The sequence below is a fragment of the Micropterus salmoides genome, unplaced genomic scaffold (genome assembly GCF_014851395.1).
Source record: "Micropterus salmoides isolate LMB-PRFRI ecotype aquatic unplaced genomic scaffold, ASM1485139v1 Ms_hic_scaffold_8, whole genome shotgun sequence".
Classification (NCBI taxonomy): domain Eukaryota; kingdom Metazoa; phylum Chordata; class Actinopteri; order Centrarchiformes; family Centrarchidae; genus Micropterus; species Micropterus salmoides.
This window is the reverse complement of record NW_024044570.1, coordinates 16,445,351-16,459,323: the sequence shown is the minus strand read 5'-3', so window position 1 is coordinate 16,459,323 and position 13,973 is coordinate 16,445,351. Positions and strand designations below refer to the sequence as shown.

At 41.0% G+C, this 13,973-nt stretch overlaps 1 protein-coding gene across 1 annotated transcript in view; it reads right to left on the bottom strand.

The window, feature by feature from the left end:
* The window catches only part of LOC119893786 (mucin-2-like), a 30,780-nt gene that overhangs the window by 14,279 nt on the left and 2,528 nt on the right, over nucleotides 1-13,973 (bottom strand). Inside the window, 24 exon segments of the mRNA XM_038706121.1 lie at nucleotides 3-3,014; nucleotides 3,017-3,390; nucleotides 3,393-4,195; nucleotides 4,352-4,420; nucleotides 4,423-4,479; nucleotides 6,624-6,780; nucleotides 6,884-7,026; nucleotides 7,029-7,127; nucleotides 7,416-7,645; nucleotides 7,728-7,834; nucleotides 8,005-8,143; nucleotides 8,269-8,420; nucleotides 10,461-10,564; nucleotides 10,661-10,713; nucleotides 10,864-11,119; nucleotides 11,252-11,378; nucleotides 11,464-11,558; nucleotides 11,698-11,862; nucleotides 12,352-12,489; nucleotides 12,596-12,665; nucleotides 13,098-13,211; nucleotides 13,319-13,469; nucleotides 13,559-13,673; nucleotides 13,779-13,904. Of these exon segments, the coding sequence (XP_038562049.1) occupies nucleotides 3-3,014; nucleotides 3,017-3,390; nucleotides 3,393-4,195; nucleotides 4,352-4,420; nucleotides 4,423-4,479; nucleotides 6,624-6,780; nucleotides 6,884-7,026; nucleotides 7,029-7,127; nucleotides 7,416-7,645; nucleotides 7,728-7,834; nucleotides 8,005-8,143; nucleotides 8,269-8,420; nucleotides 10,461-10,564; nucleotides 10,661-10,713; nucleotides 10,864-11,119; nucleotides 11,252-11,378; nucleotides 11,464-11,558; nucleotides 11,698-11,862; nucleotides 12,352-12,489; nucleotides 12,596-12,665; nucleotides 13,098-13,211; nucleotides 13,319-13,469; nucleotides 13,559-13,673; nucleotides 13,779-13,904 (6,856 nt within the window).

Here is a 13,973-nt window from a genome sequence, read left to right as displayed (position 1 = left end):
GTGTGGTTGTAGTTGGCCCTGGTGTTGTAGTTGGAGGTTCAGTTGTAGATTGTGTGGTTGTAGTTGGCACTGGGGTTGTAATAATACATATCTCTACCTCACAACATACTCTGATCTTATAGTTGAAGCATTTCCGTGGAGGTCTGACCTGATCCTCTTTTCGACATATCAGACCATATCCAACATCACAGGTAACAACTTGGCCAGTTTCACTCACAAAGTCATTGAAGTCTTTGTGAGGAGAAATTGTTGCTCTACAATCAATTTCTCTGGGTTTTCTGCATATTTGTAGACCACTATCTGTGATGTTCTTGTATGTTTCCCAGTCACTGTTGTCCTTTTGAGGGTTATGCACATCATACCAGTCTGACCACTCACAGGTTGTAATACACGGAGTAGTGGTAGGAGTTTTAGCTTCTGTGGTTGTAGTTGGCACTGGGGTTGTTGTGGGAGGTTCAGTTGTAGTTTGTGTGGTTGTAGTTGGCCCTGGTGTTGTGGTTGGAGGTTGTGTGGTTGTAGTTGGCCCTGGTGTTGTAGTGGGAGGTTCAGTTGTTGTTTGTGTGGTTGTAGTTGGCACTGGTGTTGTAGTTGGAGGTTCAGTTGTAGCTTCTGTGGTTGTAGTTGGCACGGTGATTGTAGTTTGTGTGGTTGTAGTTGGCCCTGGTGTTGTAGTGGGAGGTTCAGTTGTTGTTTGTGTGGTTGTAGTTGGCACTGGTGTTGTAGTTGGAGGTTCAGTTGTAGCTTCTGTGGTTGTAGTTGGCACTGTGGTTGTAGTTTGTGTGGTTGTAGTTGGCCCTGGTGTTGTAGTTGGAGGTTCAGTTGTAGATTGTGTGGTTGTAGTTGGCACTGGGGTTGTAATAATACATATCTCTACCTCACAACATACTCTGATCTTATAGTTGAAGCATTTCCGTGGAGGTCTGACCTGATCCTCTTTTTGACATATCAGACCATATCCAACATCACAGGTAACAACTTGGCCAGTTTCACTCACAAAGTCATTGAAGTCTTTGTTAGGAGAAATTGTTGCTCTACAATCAATTTCTCTGGGTTTTCTGCATATTTGTAGACCACTATCTGTGATGTTCTTGTATGTTTCCCAGTCACTGTTGTCCTTTTGAGGGTTATGCACATCATACCAGTCTGACCACTCACAGGTTGTAATACACGGAGTAGTGGTAGGAGTTTTAGCTTCTGTGGTTGTAGTTGGCACTGGGGTTGTTGTGGGAGGTTCAGTTGTAGTTTGTGTGGTTGTAGTTGGCACTGGGGTTGTAGTTGGAGGTTCAGTTGTAGTTTGTGTGGTTGTAGTTGGCCCTGGTGTTGTGGTTGGAGGTTCAGTTGGACCTGTTGTGGTTGTAGTTGGCCCTGGTGTTGTAGTTGGAGGTACAATTGGAACTTTTGTGGTTGTAGTTGGCCCTGGTGTTGTAGTTGGAGGTTCAGTTGGAACTTTTGTGGTTGTAGTTGGCACTGTGGTTGTAGTGGGAGGTTCAGTTGTAGCTTCTGTGGTTGTAGTTGGCACTGGTGTTGTAGTTGGAGGTTCAGTTGTAGCTTCTGTGGTTGTAGTTGGCACTGTGATTGTAGTTTGTGTGGTTGTAGTTGGCCCTGGTGTTGTAGTGGGAGGTTCAGTTGTTGTTTGTGTGGTTGTAGTTGGCACTGGTGTTGTAGTTGGAGGTTCAGTTGTAGCTTCTGTGGTTGTAGTTGGCACTGTGGTTGTAGTTTGTGTGGTTGTAGTTGGCCCTGGTGTTGTAGTTGGAGGTTCAGTTGTAGATTGTGTGGTTGTAGTTGGCACTGGGGTTGTAATAATACATATCTCTACCTCACAACATACTCTGATCTTATAGTTGAAGCATTTCCGTGGAGGTCTGACCTGATCCTCTTTTTGACATATCAGACCATATCCAACATCACAGGTAACAACTTGGCCAGTTTCACTCACAAAGTCATTGAAGTCTTTGTTAGGAGAAATTGTTGCTCTACAATCAATTTCTCTGGGTTTTCTGCATATTTGTAGACCACTATCTGTGATGTTCTTGTATGTTTCCCAGTCACTGTTGTCCTTTTGAGGGTTATGCACATCATACCAGTCTGACCACTCACAGGTTGTAATACACGGAGTAGTGGTAGGAGTTTTAGCTTCTGTGGTTGTAGTTGGCACTGGGGTTGTTGTGGGAGGTTCAGTTGTAGTTTGTGTGGTTGTAGTTGGCACTGGGGTTGTAGTTGGAGGTTCAGTTGTAGTTTGTGTGGTTGTAGTTGGCCCTGGTGTTGTGGTTGGAGGTTCAGTTGGACCTGTTGTGGTTGTAGTTGGCCCTGGTGTTGTAGTTGGAGGTACAATTGGAACTTTTGTGGTTGTAGTTGGCCCTGGTGTTGTAGTTGGAGGTTCAGTTGGAACTTTTGTGGTTGTAGTTGGCACTGTGGTTGTAGTGGGAGGTTCAGTTGTAGCTTCTGTGGTTGTAGTTGGCACTGGTGTTGTAGTTGGAGGTTCAGTTGTAGCTTCTGTGGTTGTAGTTGGCACTGTGATTGTAGTTTGTGTGGTTGTAGTTGGCCCTGGTGTTGTAGTGGGAGGTTCAGTTGTTGTTTGTGTGGTTGTAGTTGGCACTGGTGTTGTAGTTGGAGGTTCAGTTGTAGCTTCTGTGGTTGTAGTTGGCACTGTGGTTGTAGTTTGTGTGGTTGTAGTTGGCCCTGGTGTTGTAGTTGGAGGTTCAGTTGTAGATTGTGTGGTTGTAGTTGGCACTGGGGTTGTAATAATACATATCTCTACCTCACAACATACTCTGATCTTATAGTTGAAGCATTTCCGTGGAGGTCTGACCTGATCCTCTTTTCGACATATCAGACCATATCCAACATCACAGGTAACAACTTGGCCAGTTTCACTCACAAAGTCATTGAAGTCTTTGTTAGGAGAAATTGTTGCTCTACAATCAATTTCTCTGGGTTTTCTGCATATTTGTAGACCACTATCTGTGATGTTCTTGTATGTTTCCCAGTCACTGTTGTCCTTTTGAGGGTTATGCACATCATACCAGTCTGACCACTCACAGGTTGTAATACACGAGTAGTGGTAGGAGTTTTAGCTTCTGTGGTTGTAGTTGGCACTGGGGTTGTTGTGGGAGGTTGTGTGGTTGTAGTTGGCCCTGGTGTTGTAGTGGGAGGTTCAGTTGTTGTTTGTGTGGTTGTAGTTGGCACTGGTGTTGTAGTTGGAGGTTCAGTTGTAGCTTCTGTGGTTGTAGTTGGCACTGTGATTGTAGTTTGTGTGGTTGTAGTTGGCCCTGGTGTTGTAGTGGGAGGTTCCGTTGGACCTTTTGTGGTTGTAGTTGGCACTGTGGTTGTAGTTGGAGGTTCAGTTGTAGTTTGTGTGGTTGTAGTTGGCCCTGGTGTTGTAGTTGGAGGTTCAGTGTAGATTGTGTGGTTGTAGTTGGCACTGTGGTTGTAGTTGGCACTGGGGTTGTAGTAATACATATCTCTACCTCACAACATACTCTGATCTTATAGTTGAAGCATTTCCGTGGAGGTCTGACCTGATCCTCTTTTCGACATATCAGACCATATCCAACATCACAGGTAACAACTTGGCCAGTTTCACTCACAAAGTCATTGAAGTCTTTGTTAGGAGAAATTGTTGCTCTACAATCAATTTCTCTGGGTTTTCTGCATATTTGTAGACCACTATCTGTGATGTTCTTGTATGTTTCCCAGTCACTGTTGTCCTTTTGAGGGTTATGCACATCATACCAGTCTGACCACTCACAGGTTGTAATACACGGAGTAGTGGTAGGAGTTTTAGCTTCTGTGGTTGTAGTTGGCATTGGGGTTGTAGTTGTAGTTTCAGTTGTAGTTTGTGTGGTTGTAGTTGGCCCTGGTGTTGTGGTTGGAGGTACAGTTGGAACTTTTGTGGTTGTAGTTGGCCCTGGTGTTGTAGTTGGAGGTTCAGTTGGACCTTCTGTGGTTGTAGTTGGCACTGGTGTTGTAGTGGGAGGTTCCGTTGGACCTTTTGTGGTTGTAGTTGGCACTGTGGTTGTAGTTTGAGATTCAGTTGTAGTTTGTGTGGTTGTAGTTGGCACTGGGGTTGTAGTTGGAGGTGCAGGTGTGCAGATTTCGTTAGTACCATTGTAAAAGCAACCTGGACATTCCTCCACACACATCTGGGTCTCCTCATTAAATATGGGCTTATCTTCTGGGCATACAGGGTAACAGCCTGCAAAAATCACAGAAGCTGAAGCTTGCCAGGTACTCTTTTCCAGAATCTATTTTCTTAATTTCTTCAAAGTTAAATAGAATCACTTCAACATTTACTATTTTAACAAGCTCATGAATGAGAGGTAAGGTGAGACATTGTGAGTTAACCTCTTACCTTCCAGGTGGGGTAAAGGGTTGCTACAAATTCCTTGTGGATTCAAGCAGGTCTTGTAGCAGGTGTGTGGCAAGGGTTGTAGTGCCATTTGCATTCACCTGGGCTGTTGTAGTAGTCACAAAAGACAGCTAAAAGAAAAGACACAATGGATGTTATGTTTTAAATAAAGGAAATGTTGATTTAAAACAGTAGATTCATCTCTGTCACTGAGAACTCAAACTTCAAACTCCACCTGGTTTATTCTTCCATTATATTTATTTTAGGCCTGAGGATGCACATCGTTATCACAAATGGCCAAAAACAATAAAAGATGATGATTAAAATAAAAATAACCTATTCAGTTATATTTAACTAGACATATCATTGCATTGTTTAAAAAGATACTTTTAACCAAGAATGCATTGCCCATAAAGTCTCTGTTATATATGTCAGCTTTAATTAGATTTAGTGTCCATTCACATATTAAATATATAATAAAAAATACACAGAGCAGAATAGTAGATGTCATTTTTGTAATGAAAGAACAGATTTACAGTGGGTACGGAAAGTATTCAGACCCCTTTAAATTTTTCACTCTTTGTTTCATTGCAGCCATTTTCCAAAAATCAAAAAAGTTCATTTTATTTCTCAGTAATGTACACTCAGCACCCCATCTTGACAGAAAATTTATTGCAAATTTATTAAAAAAGAAAAACTGAAATATCACATGGTCATAAGTATTCAGACCCTTTGCTCAGTATTTAGTAGAAGCACCCTTTTGATCTAATACAGCCATGAGTCGTTTTGGGAAAGATGCAACAAGTTTTTCACATCTGGATTTGGGTATCCTCTGACATTCCTCCTTGCAGATCCTCTCCAGTTCTGTCAGGTTGGATGGTAAACGTTAGTGGACAGCCATTTTCAGGTCTCTCCAGAGATGCTCAATTGGGTTTAAGTCAGGGCTCTGGCTGGGCCATTCAAGAACAGCCACGGAGTTGTTGTGAAGCCACTACTTCGTTATTTTAGCGGTGTGCTTAGGGTCATTGTCTTTTTGGAAGGGAAACCTTCGGCCCAGTCTGAGGTCCAGAGCAGAAAAGGTTTTCGTCCAGGATATCCCTGTACTTGGCCGCATTCATCTTTCCCTCAATTGCAACCAGTCATCCTGTCCCTGCAGCTGAAAAACACCCCCACAGCATGATGCTGCCACCACCATGCTTCACTGTTGAGACTGTATTGGACAGGTGATGAGCAGTGCCTGGTTTTCTCCACACATACCGCTTAGAATTAAGGCCAAAAAGTTCTATCTTGGTCTCATCAGACCAGAGGATCTTATTTATCACCATCTTGGAGTCCTTCAGGTGTTTTTTAGCAAACTCCATGCGGGCTTTCATGTGTCTTGCACTGAGGAGAGGCTTCTGTCGGGCCACTCTGCCATAAAGCCCCGACTGGTGGATTGCTGCAGTGATGGTTGACTTACTACAACTTTCTCCCATCTCCCGACTGCATCTCTGGAGCTCAGCCACAGTGACCTTTGGGTTCTTCTTTACCTCTCTCACCAAGGCTCTTCTCCCCCGATAGCTCAGTTTGGCCGGACGGCCAGCTCTAGGAAGGGTTCTGGTCGTCCCAAACGTCTTCCATTTGAGGATTATGGAGGCCACTGTGCTCTTAGGAACCTTAAGTGCAGCAGAAATTTTTTTGTAACCTTGGCCAGATCTGTGCCTTGCCACAATTCTGTCTCTGAGCTCTTCAGGCAGTTCCTTTGACCTCATGATTCTCATTTGCTCTGACATGCACTGTGAGCTGTAAGGTCTTATATAGACAGGTGTGTGGCTTTCCTAATCAAGTCCAATCAGTATAATCAAACACAGCTGGACTCAAATGAAGGTGTAGAACCATCTCAAGGATGATCAGAAGAAATAGACAGCACCTGAGTTAAATATGAGTGTCACGGCAAAGGGTCTGAATACTTATGACCATGTGATATTTCAGTTTTTCTTTTTTAATAAATTTGCAAAAATTTCTACATTTCTGTTTTTTTCTGTCAAGATGGGGTGCTGAGTGTACATTACTGAGAAATAAAATGAACTTTTTTGATTTTTGGAAAATGGCTGCAATGAAATAAAGAGTGAAAATTTAAAGGGGTCTGAATACTTTCCGTACCCACTGTATATAGATAGAGATATAGATATAGAGATAGAGATAGAGATAGAGATAGATAGATAGATAGATAGATAAAGATATAGAGATAGAGATAGATAGATATAGATATATATAAAGAGAGATAGATACTTACGACAGATTTCTGGAGTTCTCCATGCAACACAGACACCAGCCTCATTACAAGCTTGAGCATAAGCTGCAACTGCTGTGCAGAAACACTCACAGTCTCCTCCAGAGTCGCAGGCACATGAGTCTGTCACACAGTTTTCATAAAATGGATGGGGATCTACCTGTTTGGTTATCAAAATATTTGATGGATAAAAAAAAATCTGTTAAATGTTTTCAATCATGTAACTTTAAATCTTCATAAATTGGAAAGAAATATGTCATTACCTTATTGTGGCAGTCTTTGAAAGTACCATCCTTTTCAATCATAATGTTGCACATAACTCTTGCCCAGTGATGTCTATTAGGTCTTGCTCCACAAGGGTCAACATTCATTTTCAGATCTGGGCAGCTGCTTGAAACTTTCCACTGTTTGCAAACTCTAACGCATTGCTCACTGTCAGCTGACCCTGGGTGGTGAAGTCATTCTGTCCATCACCATCAAAATCTCCACACAGACCACATACCTCTCCTGTATGGCCGAACAAAAGGAATCAGTGGCCTCTTTAATAAGGACAAAATTCCATATCAATACAAGAAACAAATGTTATGAATAAGTCTCTCAAGGCCTTTTCAGCAATGTGTACATCTTTTACATCAATGCCGTTGTTGTCCCAAACTTTTTAAGTGAAGAAAATGATCAGCAAAGACAGATAAACTACAGATGAGAAAAAGATGGTCCATCATATCAAAACTCTTACTCAATCATCTTCACAGAAATTTCAATCATCATCACTGCAACAATGACTGTAACTCACACTGTGCTTTGGTTCCAGGAGGATGCGAACAGTTGTTTTGCGATCCCACATCACTGTCAGACCAATGGCAGATTCTATAACCAGATACAACCCAACCCTCCTTATTTTGTACTGAATCTGAGGGCCATCTCCAAGGTCCTCTTCCTTATAGTGACCCTTTGATAGTTTGACTTCCATTCGCTGCAATGTTAAAGAGATTTTGTTGCTTTCATTGTGATTGTAAAAACTGCAGCTTGACATATGACATAATTTACTGAATTATGTTCAAGATTTTAGGTAGAGAATACGTATCAGGTGCTGGTATTAGGTTTTACCCAAGTTGGATTCGAACAGTTTTGGAGCATGTGGTGCCTGTAGATCCACAGGGTACATTTTCTGTGATAACACCAAAGTTGTCCTGCACTGTTTTAGTCCCACAGTTCTTAAAAAAGATAGATTCATTAAACAACGTGCATGTTTGCTTCTTGGTAGACAGACCACTGCTCACGATTGAGTAAAATATTAAGTGTACATTATAGGGAGTAGAGAAAGAGTGAACAAGGGGTGTCAAGCACAGCCTGCCATATGGAAGATTTTGACATGCTTTGTTACCTTAACAGCAACATAGTCACAATGTCCTTGAAACTCATATGTTCGCTGATCAAATGTTTTGTAGTGACCACTCCCATAAATAATGCAAGTTCCTGGACATTTTTTCTCTGTGCACTCCCAGTTTCCACTTTTGCAGGTACTAGATGTATCAGAAATTGTTAAAAAATAATAGTGATACAAATAATGCAATTACGTAAAACATGCAGGCAAATATGATATTTGTTTACACTGTTACATTATACATCTGATTAAATAAGTTCATACCAGCTGTTGCATTGGTTAGGGATTTTTGTTCCAGGGGCATAAAGATGCCCATAATGCTGACATGGACATTGATGGACTTTTACACAGGAGCCTTTTCCATCATCAATAAGGCCACCTGGACACTGACAGCCAGATTTACACTCTGTGGAGTCCTGGGAAAATGGAAAGATCACAGTGATAGAAAACATTACTACTACTACTACTCAAAGCTCTTGCTCTAACTTTATTTAATTTTATTTTCAATACTTGTTCATGATGAAGTTGTAGAACATGCTGTTTCTATTTTCTGTTGTTTTTGTATCTTTTGTTCAGTTAGGACTTAAATCAGTTTAGTTAAGCTATATGTCGGTATGTGTCACAGCTTGACGACAACCAGGCAGAGAATGCTGCCCCTATTTCTTTCTCATATTGGGTACAAGCAAGGGCTCCGCCAACAGACATACCAGTGGAATGACAATGAGGACAACAGGGAAAGAAGAGGGGGAGTAAAGGCATGGGAGAAGCCGGAAAGAAAGTGGAGATTTAAACCTTGCTTTCCATCGGTAGTAATGGAGAACAAGAGATCGCTGGCAAACAAGATGGACGAAACACCTAAGCTCCTGCTGAAAGACTCCCTGGATACCTTGCAGTTTGCGTACCAGGCCCAAATCAGCATGGACAGTGCCATCATCTACAGTTCTTTGTCAGGCAGTCTGAGGACAAACACCTACAGCTCAACTTTTGCAAGACAAAGGAGTTGTTAATGGACTTCAGATGGAACAGGAAGCCCTCAAATCCCTTTAAAATCCAGTGGCAAGGAATAGAGGTGATGGATTACTACAAATTCCTGGGAGTACACAACAATGTGGACTGGTTGGATAACACAGAGGCTTTCTACAGGAAAGGACAGAGAAGACTTTTAGGAGTATCAGTTCTTCAATGTGTGCACCAGGCTACTACAAGTCTATACTAACCAACTCACTGTTCTTTGCAGTGGTGTGTTGGGGTGGTGGCAACACTGTCTAACCGAAACAGTTTAAAAAGCAAATGCATTTGCACCAATCTGTGTGCTCATTGGAGTGTTGATCTTAAATTGAGGTGTGGTCAGGTAAATTGTTGTCGCATTGCTAACTTGAGGTAGCAGTAAACCATTGAGCCATTGACCAAAAAACCCCCAAACATCATAAAGTCAATAGCAAATCATTTCACTGTTTTTTGATTTTATAGTAGGGGCGCATTATTCCAATAGTAACATGCTTTTAGGAGAGATGCTGTGCGGATTTACGTACAAGGCACAGCAGTGTAACTTCACTGATTATTAAAATCTCCTGTCACGTTGACAGGATCTAATGTTAATTGATGTTCTGTGTTCTTCCACACATCCAAAAGGTCACACACACAGTCCAGGTTCGTACAGTGAAACTGTTTGGAGTAAAGCAGCCTTCTTCCTGTTCAATTGTGAGCGCCATCAGAGCATCTAAATTATTTCAGAAGCTAGAAGTTGAATCTTATTTCCTATGGAGAGTTTCCTCTGTCCTGTTATGTCAAGTTTATAACCGCAGTTCTGTTGTTTCACTGCTTAAATGCCCCACAGCATTTGCCGTGACTTCACTGCAGACAGGAAAACGTTTAAACAGCAGCCTCTCAAATCATGAAAGTAAATTGTTAAAGAAAACACTCATACATTAATACAACGCATAATAAAGAACCTGAAAAAGAGAGATGTGACCCACGACCGGTTCATCATAGTTAATAATAATGCTGGGCAGTGAGGCTCCAGATGTTTCATACAGGAGACAAAGTGCAGTGTATTTCAGACACTTCACTGATAAACCAGCTGCAGAGTAACATTACGCTTCATGATCAGAGATAGTGTTTATTTCACATCCACACTTCTGTCCATATCCATCCTCTGCTGTGAATCTGAAGTGCAATCAATCAATTAATGTTTTTATAATACACCATTCTTTTGCCATTATAATGGCAACTGCACCTGGCTTTTAAAGGAAATGGGAGATGACACACCCATGACTAATTCACAGACTAAGTACAACCATTTTGAACCATGCGCCTGGTGCAATGACAATTGCACCGTGCGCATCAGGCCGTGCACTTATCGTAACATCCTGTTCACCATTAAATTCAGGAAATAACATTAGATCAGGTTATTTGAGAATAATATGTCAATTTAGACAGCAGCAAAAATTACTCACACAATCACTGTTGTCCAGATTTAAACAAGTTTGAGCACATTGCAGTCCAAGCTCTCCTGCGCCCGCAGTGGAGCAGTTGAAGAATACTTTTGGAAAAGGGCATGCTGTAAAAATAGACAAAGACAGACACACCAATTTAATATGATACAATATATGTAAATTGAAAACCTCAGTATAGAAAAATAAAATAAAAAGCATACTTGCTGAACGGACTCTTAGAGAATGGCAATGAAGTATTCCATTGGTGCACATACTAGAAATAGACCCAAAGAAATCAGATGCAACACAAAAATACAATTTAGTTTCTGTTAATCTCACATACAACACACACTACAATCATGCTAAAACCTTAGTCTAGAAAAACTGATATGAAGTCAAATGAAAGTGCAAACAGCTGACTCACCATTGGTCATCTTTCATGCTGATGGACTTTCCTGCCTGGATGTAGACTTCATTATAGTAGCAGGGGCATTTTGCCATGGGGACGCACAAGTCGTCTTCATTTAGGTAGAGACCCTCAGGGCAGGAGCAGCCATCCACAGGCAAGAAGTCAGAAGTGCAGCTTTGTTGCTTTTCGCCCAACGATCTGCAAGTCATCTGGCATCTCTGATTTTTGTAAGAGAAGATCTGAGATGCTGGACAGCTCCTTGTGTATTTATCTGTTTGTGCACAATGTGAAGTAGATTACTTCATAGTTTTATGTCTAACTGATGAAAGGGAAGATGTTTTCATCAAACTCCAGAAATCATCACTCAACTTTACCAAAACATAACAAAGAAATAAATACTTACCGCAAACATTCTGTCTCCAGTCTGTCAGGAACACTCCCTTTGATGCACAAGCTCTTGTGTAGGAGGAGAAGACGGCACAGAGGCAGGCCTCACTCTTCTCACAGTTACAGCTAGCATAAGTACATCGCTGCAGATGAGAGCAAACACGTTTACAAAATTACACTCATCAAAATGTAATTCAGTGAAAGAGAAATAGAAAGGTTTTGCTGTACCTTGTAGTACATCTCAGGATCCATCACTGAATGGCACTGTGCAAAGGTACTGTTTGGACTTAGTAGCAAGGCGCACCAGTGTTTGGCGTAATTCTCTAAAAGTGGAGAACAGTTAACTTTAAAATTTTTAATGAGTTCAAATGTGTTGCACTGTTCAATGGGTGTAAATATAACATTACATTACAGAAAAACAGTTTCAAGCAGAGAATAATAGTCAAAGAAATACACATTTACCATTTTCCACACTGAGGGCACAGGGGTCATCAAGTCTTTCCTCTCTGTCTCGGCACATGAAGTTAGCCTTCCAGGAGTTACTAAATGTTGCTGCTGTTCCCTCCACAATCCCCTGTGGAGTCTTCATGTCATCAGACAGGACCATGTTGTAGTTCCCACATAAACCTAAGGACACCAAATATTTTCATGGTCAAATGTGTTTTCAGTTTGGCGCTTCTTGGCCAACAAATATCGACTATATATGACTATGCTGTGATCCGCATTGTATTGTCATAAACTATTGATTTTATTGTAGTTTTGAGCATGTTTTTACAGTTAGACCCCAATTATAGTTGTGTTTTGTTGTCTTTACTGAACTAATAAATCAAGTAAGAATTGGGGTCATTCTGTCAGTGACTTCTGTCCAATTGAACTTTTTTTTGCCACCAGTGGAGTCACCCCTGCTGGCCAAATTGGCTTCACTACTCAGACCCCTCTCACTTGTTTAAAACAAACAAAAATAAAACATCATAATTACTCTAACCTCCTTATCAGATAGACTGTATAATTTAACACCTACAGTAGGTAATAACTTAATATACAGTATACATATTATCTTCTGACATAGGTTTTGATGATGCCAATATTTCGTTTTAAGACAAATGTAAAACTTACCGCGTGTCTTTGCTCTGTAGCCTGGTTCCAGGCTGACATAGACTTGCATGACGGGCACATGCTGGACCTGAATTTGCAACCCAAAGCTGGTCTGGAGCAAGATGTGAAAGGATGAAGCATGAAATATGTTGATGTCACCTTTGAATAAAGAGAAATACAAAAACACATAATTTGCTGATGTCGTAGCATAAATGAAAGAAGACAATAATATGTATAATTCAGAGTTTCTTATTGTGTGACCTACCTGAGTGGTGTGGCAAAGTGATAGTCTGCATATTCTGCTTTACTGTGCCATCGGAAGTGAACGTTAATACCTGAATAAAAATAGACTCAATCATTGGAGTGTTGAATCAGTTTGAATTAAAAAATGACTTGTCTTCTAAAAAGGGGCGACTGTGTTTAGATTAACGGGTTGCCCGTTAATCAGAAGGTTGGCGGTTCAATCCCTGGCTCCTCCAGGCTGCATGTCGAAGTATCCTTGGGCAAGATACTGAATCCCAAATTGCCTCTGGTGGCTGTTCTGCCAGTGTATGTGTGTGAATGTTAGTTTCTGTTTGATCACTTAGTATTTGACATGACACTTAGTATTTGACAAAAAGACATGATTAAGGAGTCCAAATACATTCAGTGAATGAATGTGTGTGAATGCAGATGTAGTGTAAAAGCGCTTTGAGTGGTCGAAAAGACTAGAAAGGCGCTATACAAGAATGGAGCATTTACATTTAAACTGACTTGACTTAACTTACGTTGTTTCTGTCATTGTTCAGCAGGAATTTAAGGTTCTTAAGACAAGTGTCAGACTCTAGGTGTCTACATGGCACCAACTGGGCCCGGATGGTAAAATTTGGACTTGCATCATCCTGAAATACACATAGTATGAGCAGATTTAAATACCTAGCAAAATATTTAATCATCAGCAGATTATATATGTGTCACATTTAATAGAAGAAAGCAATGACTCAGTTACCTTGCTTTCCACTTTGGCTAGGGTGTAGAAACAGTCTCCATGGAAAGTGTAAGTTTTCCCATCAAATGTAGTTACATGTGAACCCTCTTCAACTGCACATGTAGCAGGAGTCTGAAGGCTCTCACAAGCCCATCTACCCTCAAAACATGTACTGAAACAACCCAAATAATTTGAGTTTACAAAAGACATGATTAAGGAATCCAAATACATTTTGTTTACATTATTAAACGTGTAACATACCAATTTTTCCCGACCTGTTGATAAACCTCACCAGGGTTATAGATTTTGTCGTGCTTGCACTGACATTCAGATTGAGCAATGCACCCTCGCATGGAAATATCATCAAACACAGTTCCTGAGATAAACACATGTGACATGAGCAAGACAAAGTGCATATAACAGTAATAAAACAGGAAACAATGTAGTAAGAAACATGTGTGTACATGTAAACCCCACTAACCATTAGGACAGAAGCAGCCGTCCATTTTGTGGTCCTCACACAGTGAACTTGATTCCAGATGTGTGCATGTAACCATACAAGGGGAACCACTCTCTTCATAAACCATGTTGAATGGGCACTGTTTAGCTGGGAAGATACGGTTCAATTAAAATCAACAGAGGGACAAGAAGATATGCTACACAAAAAAGACTGAGA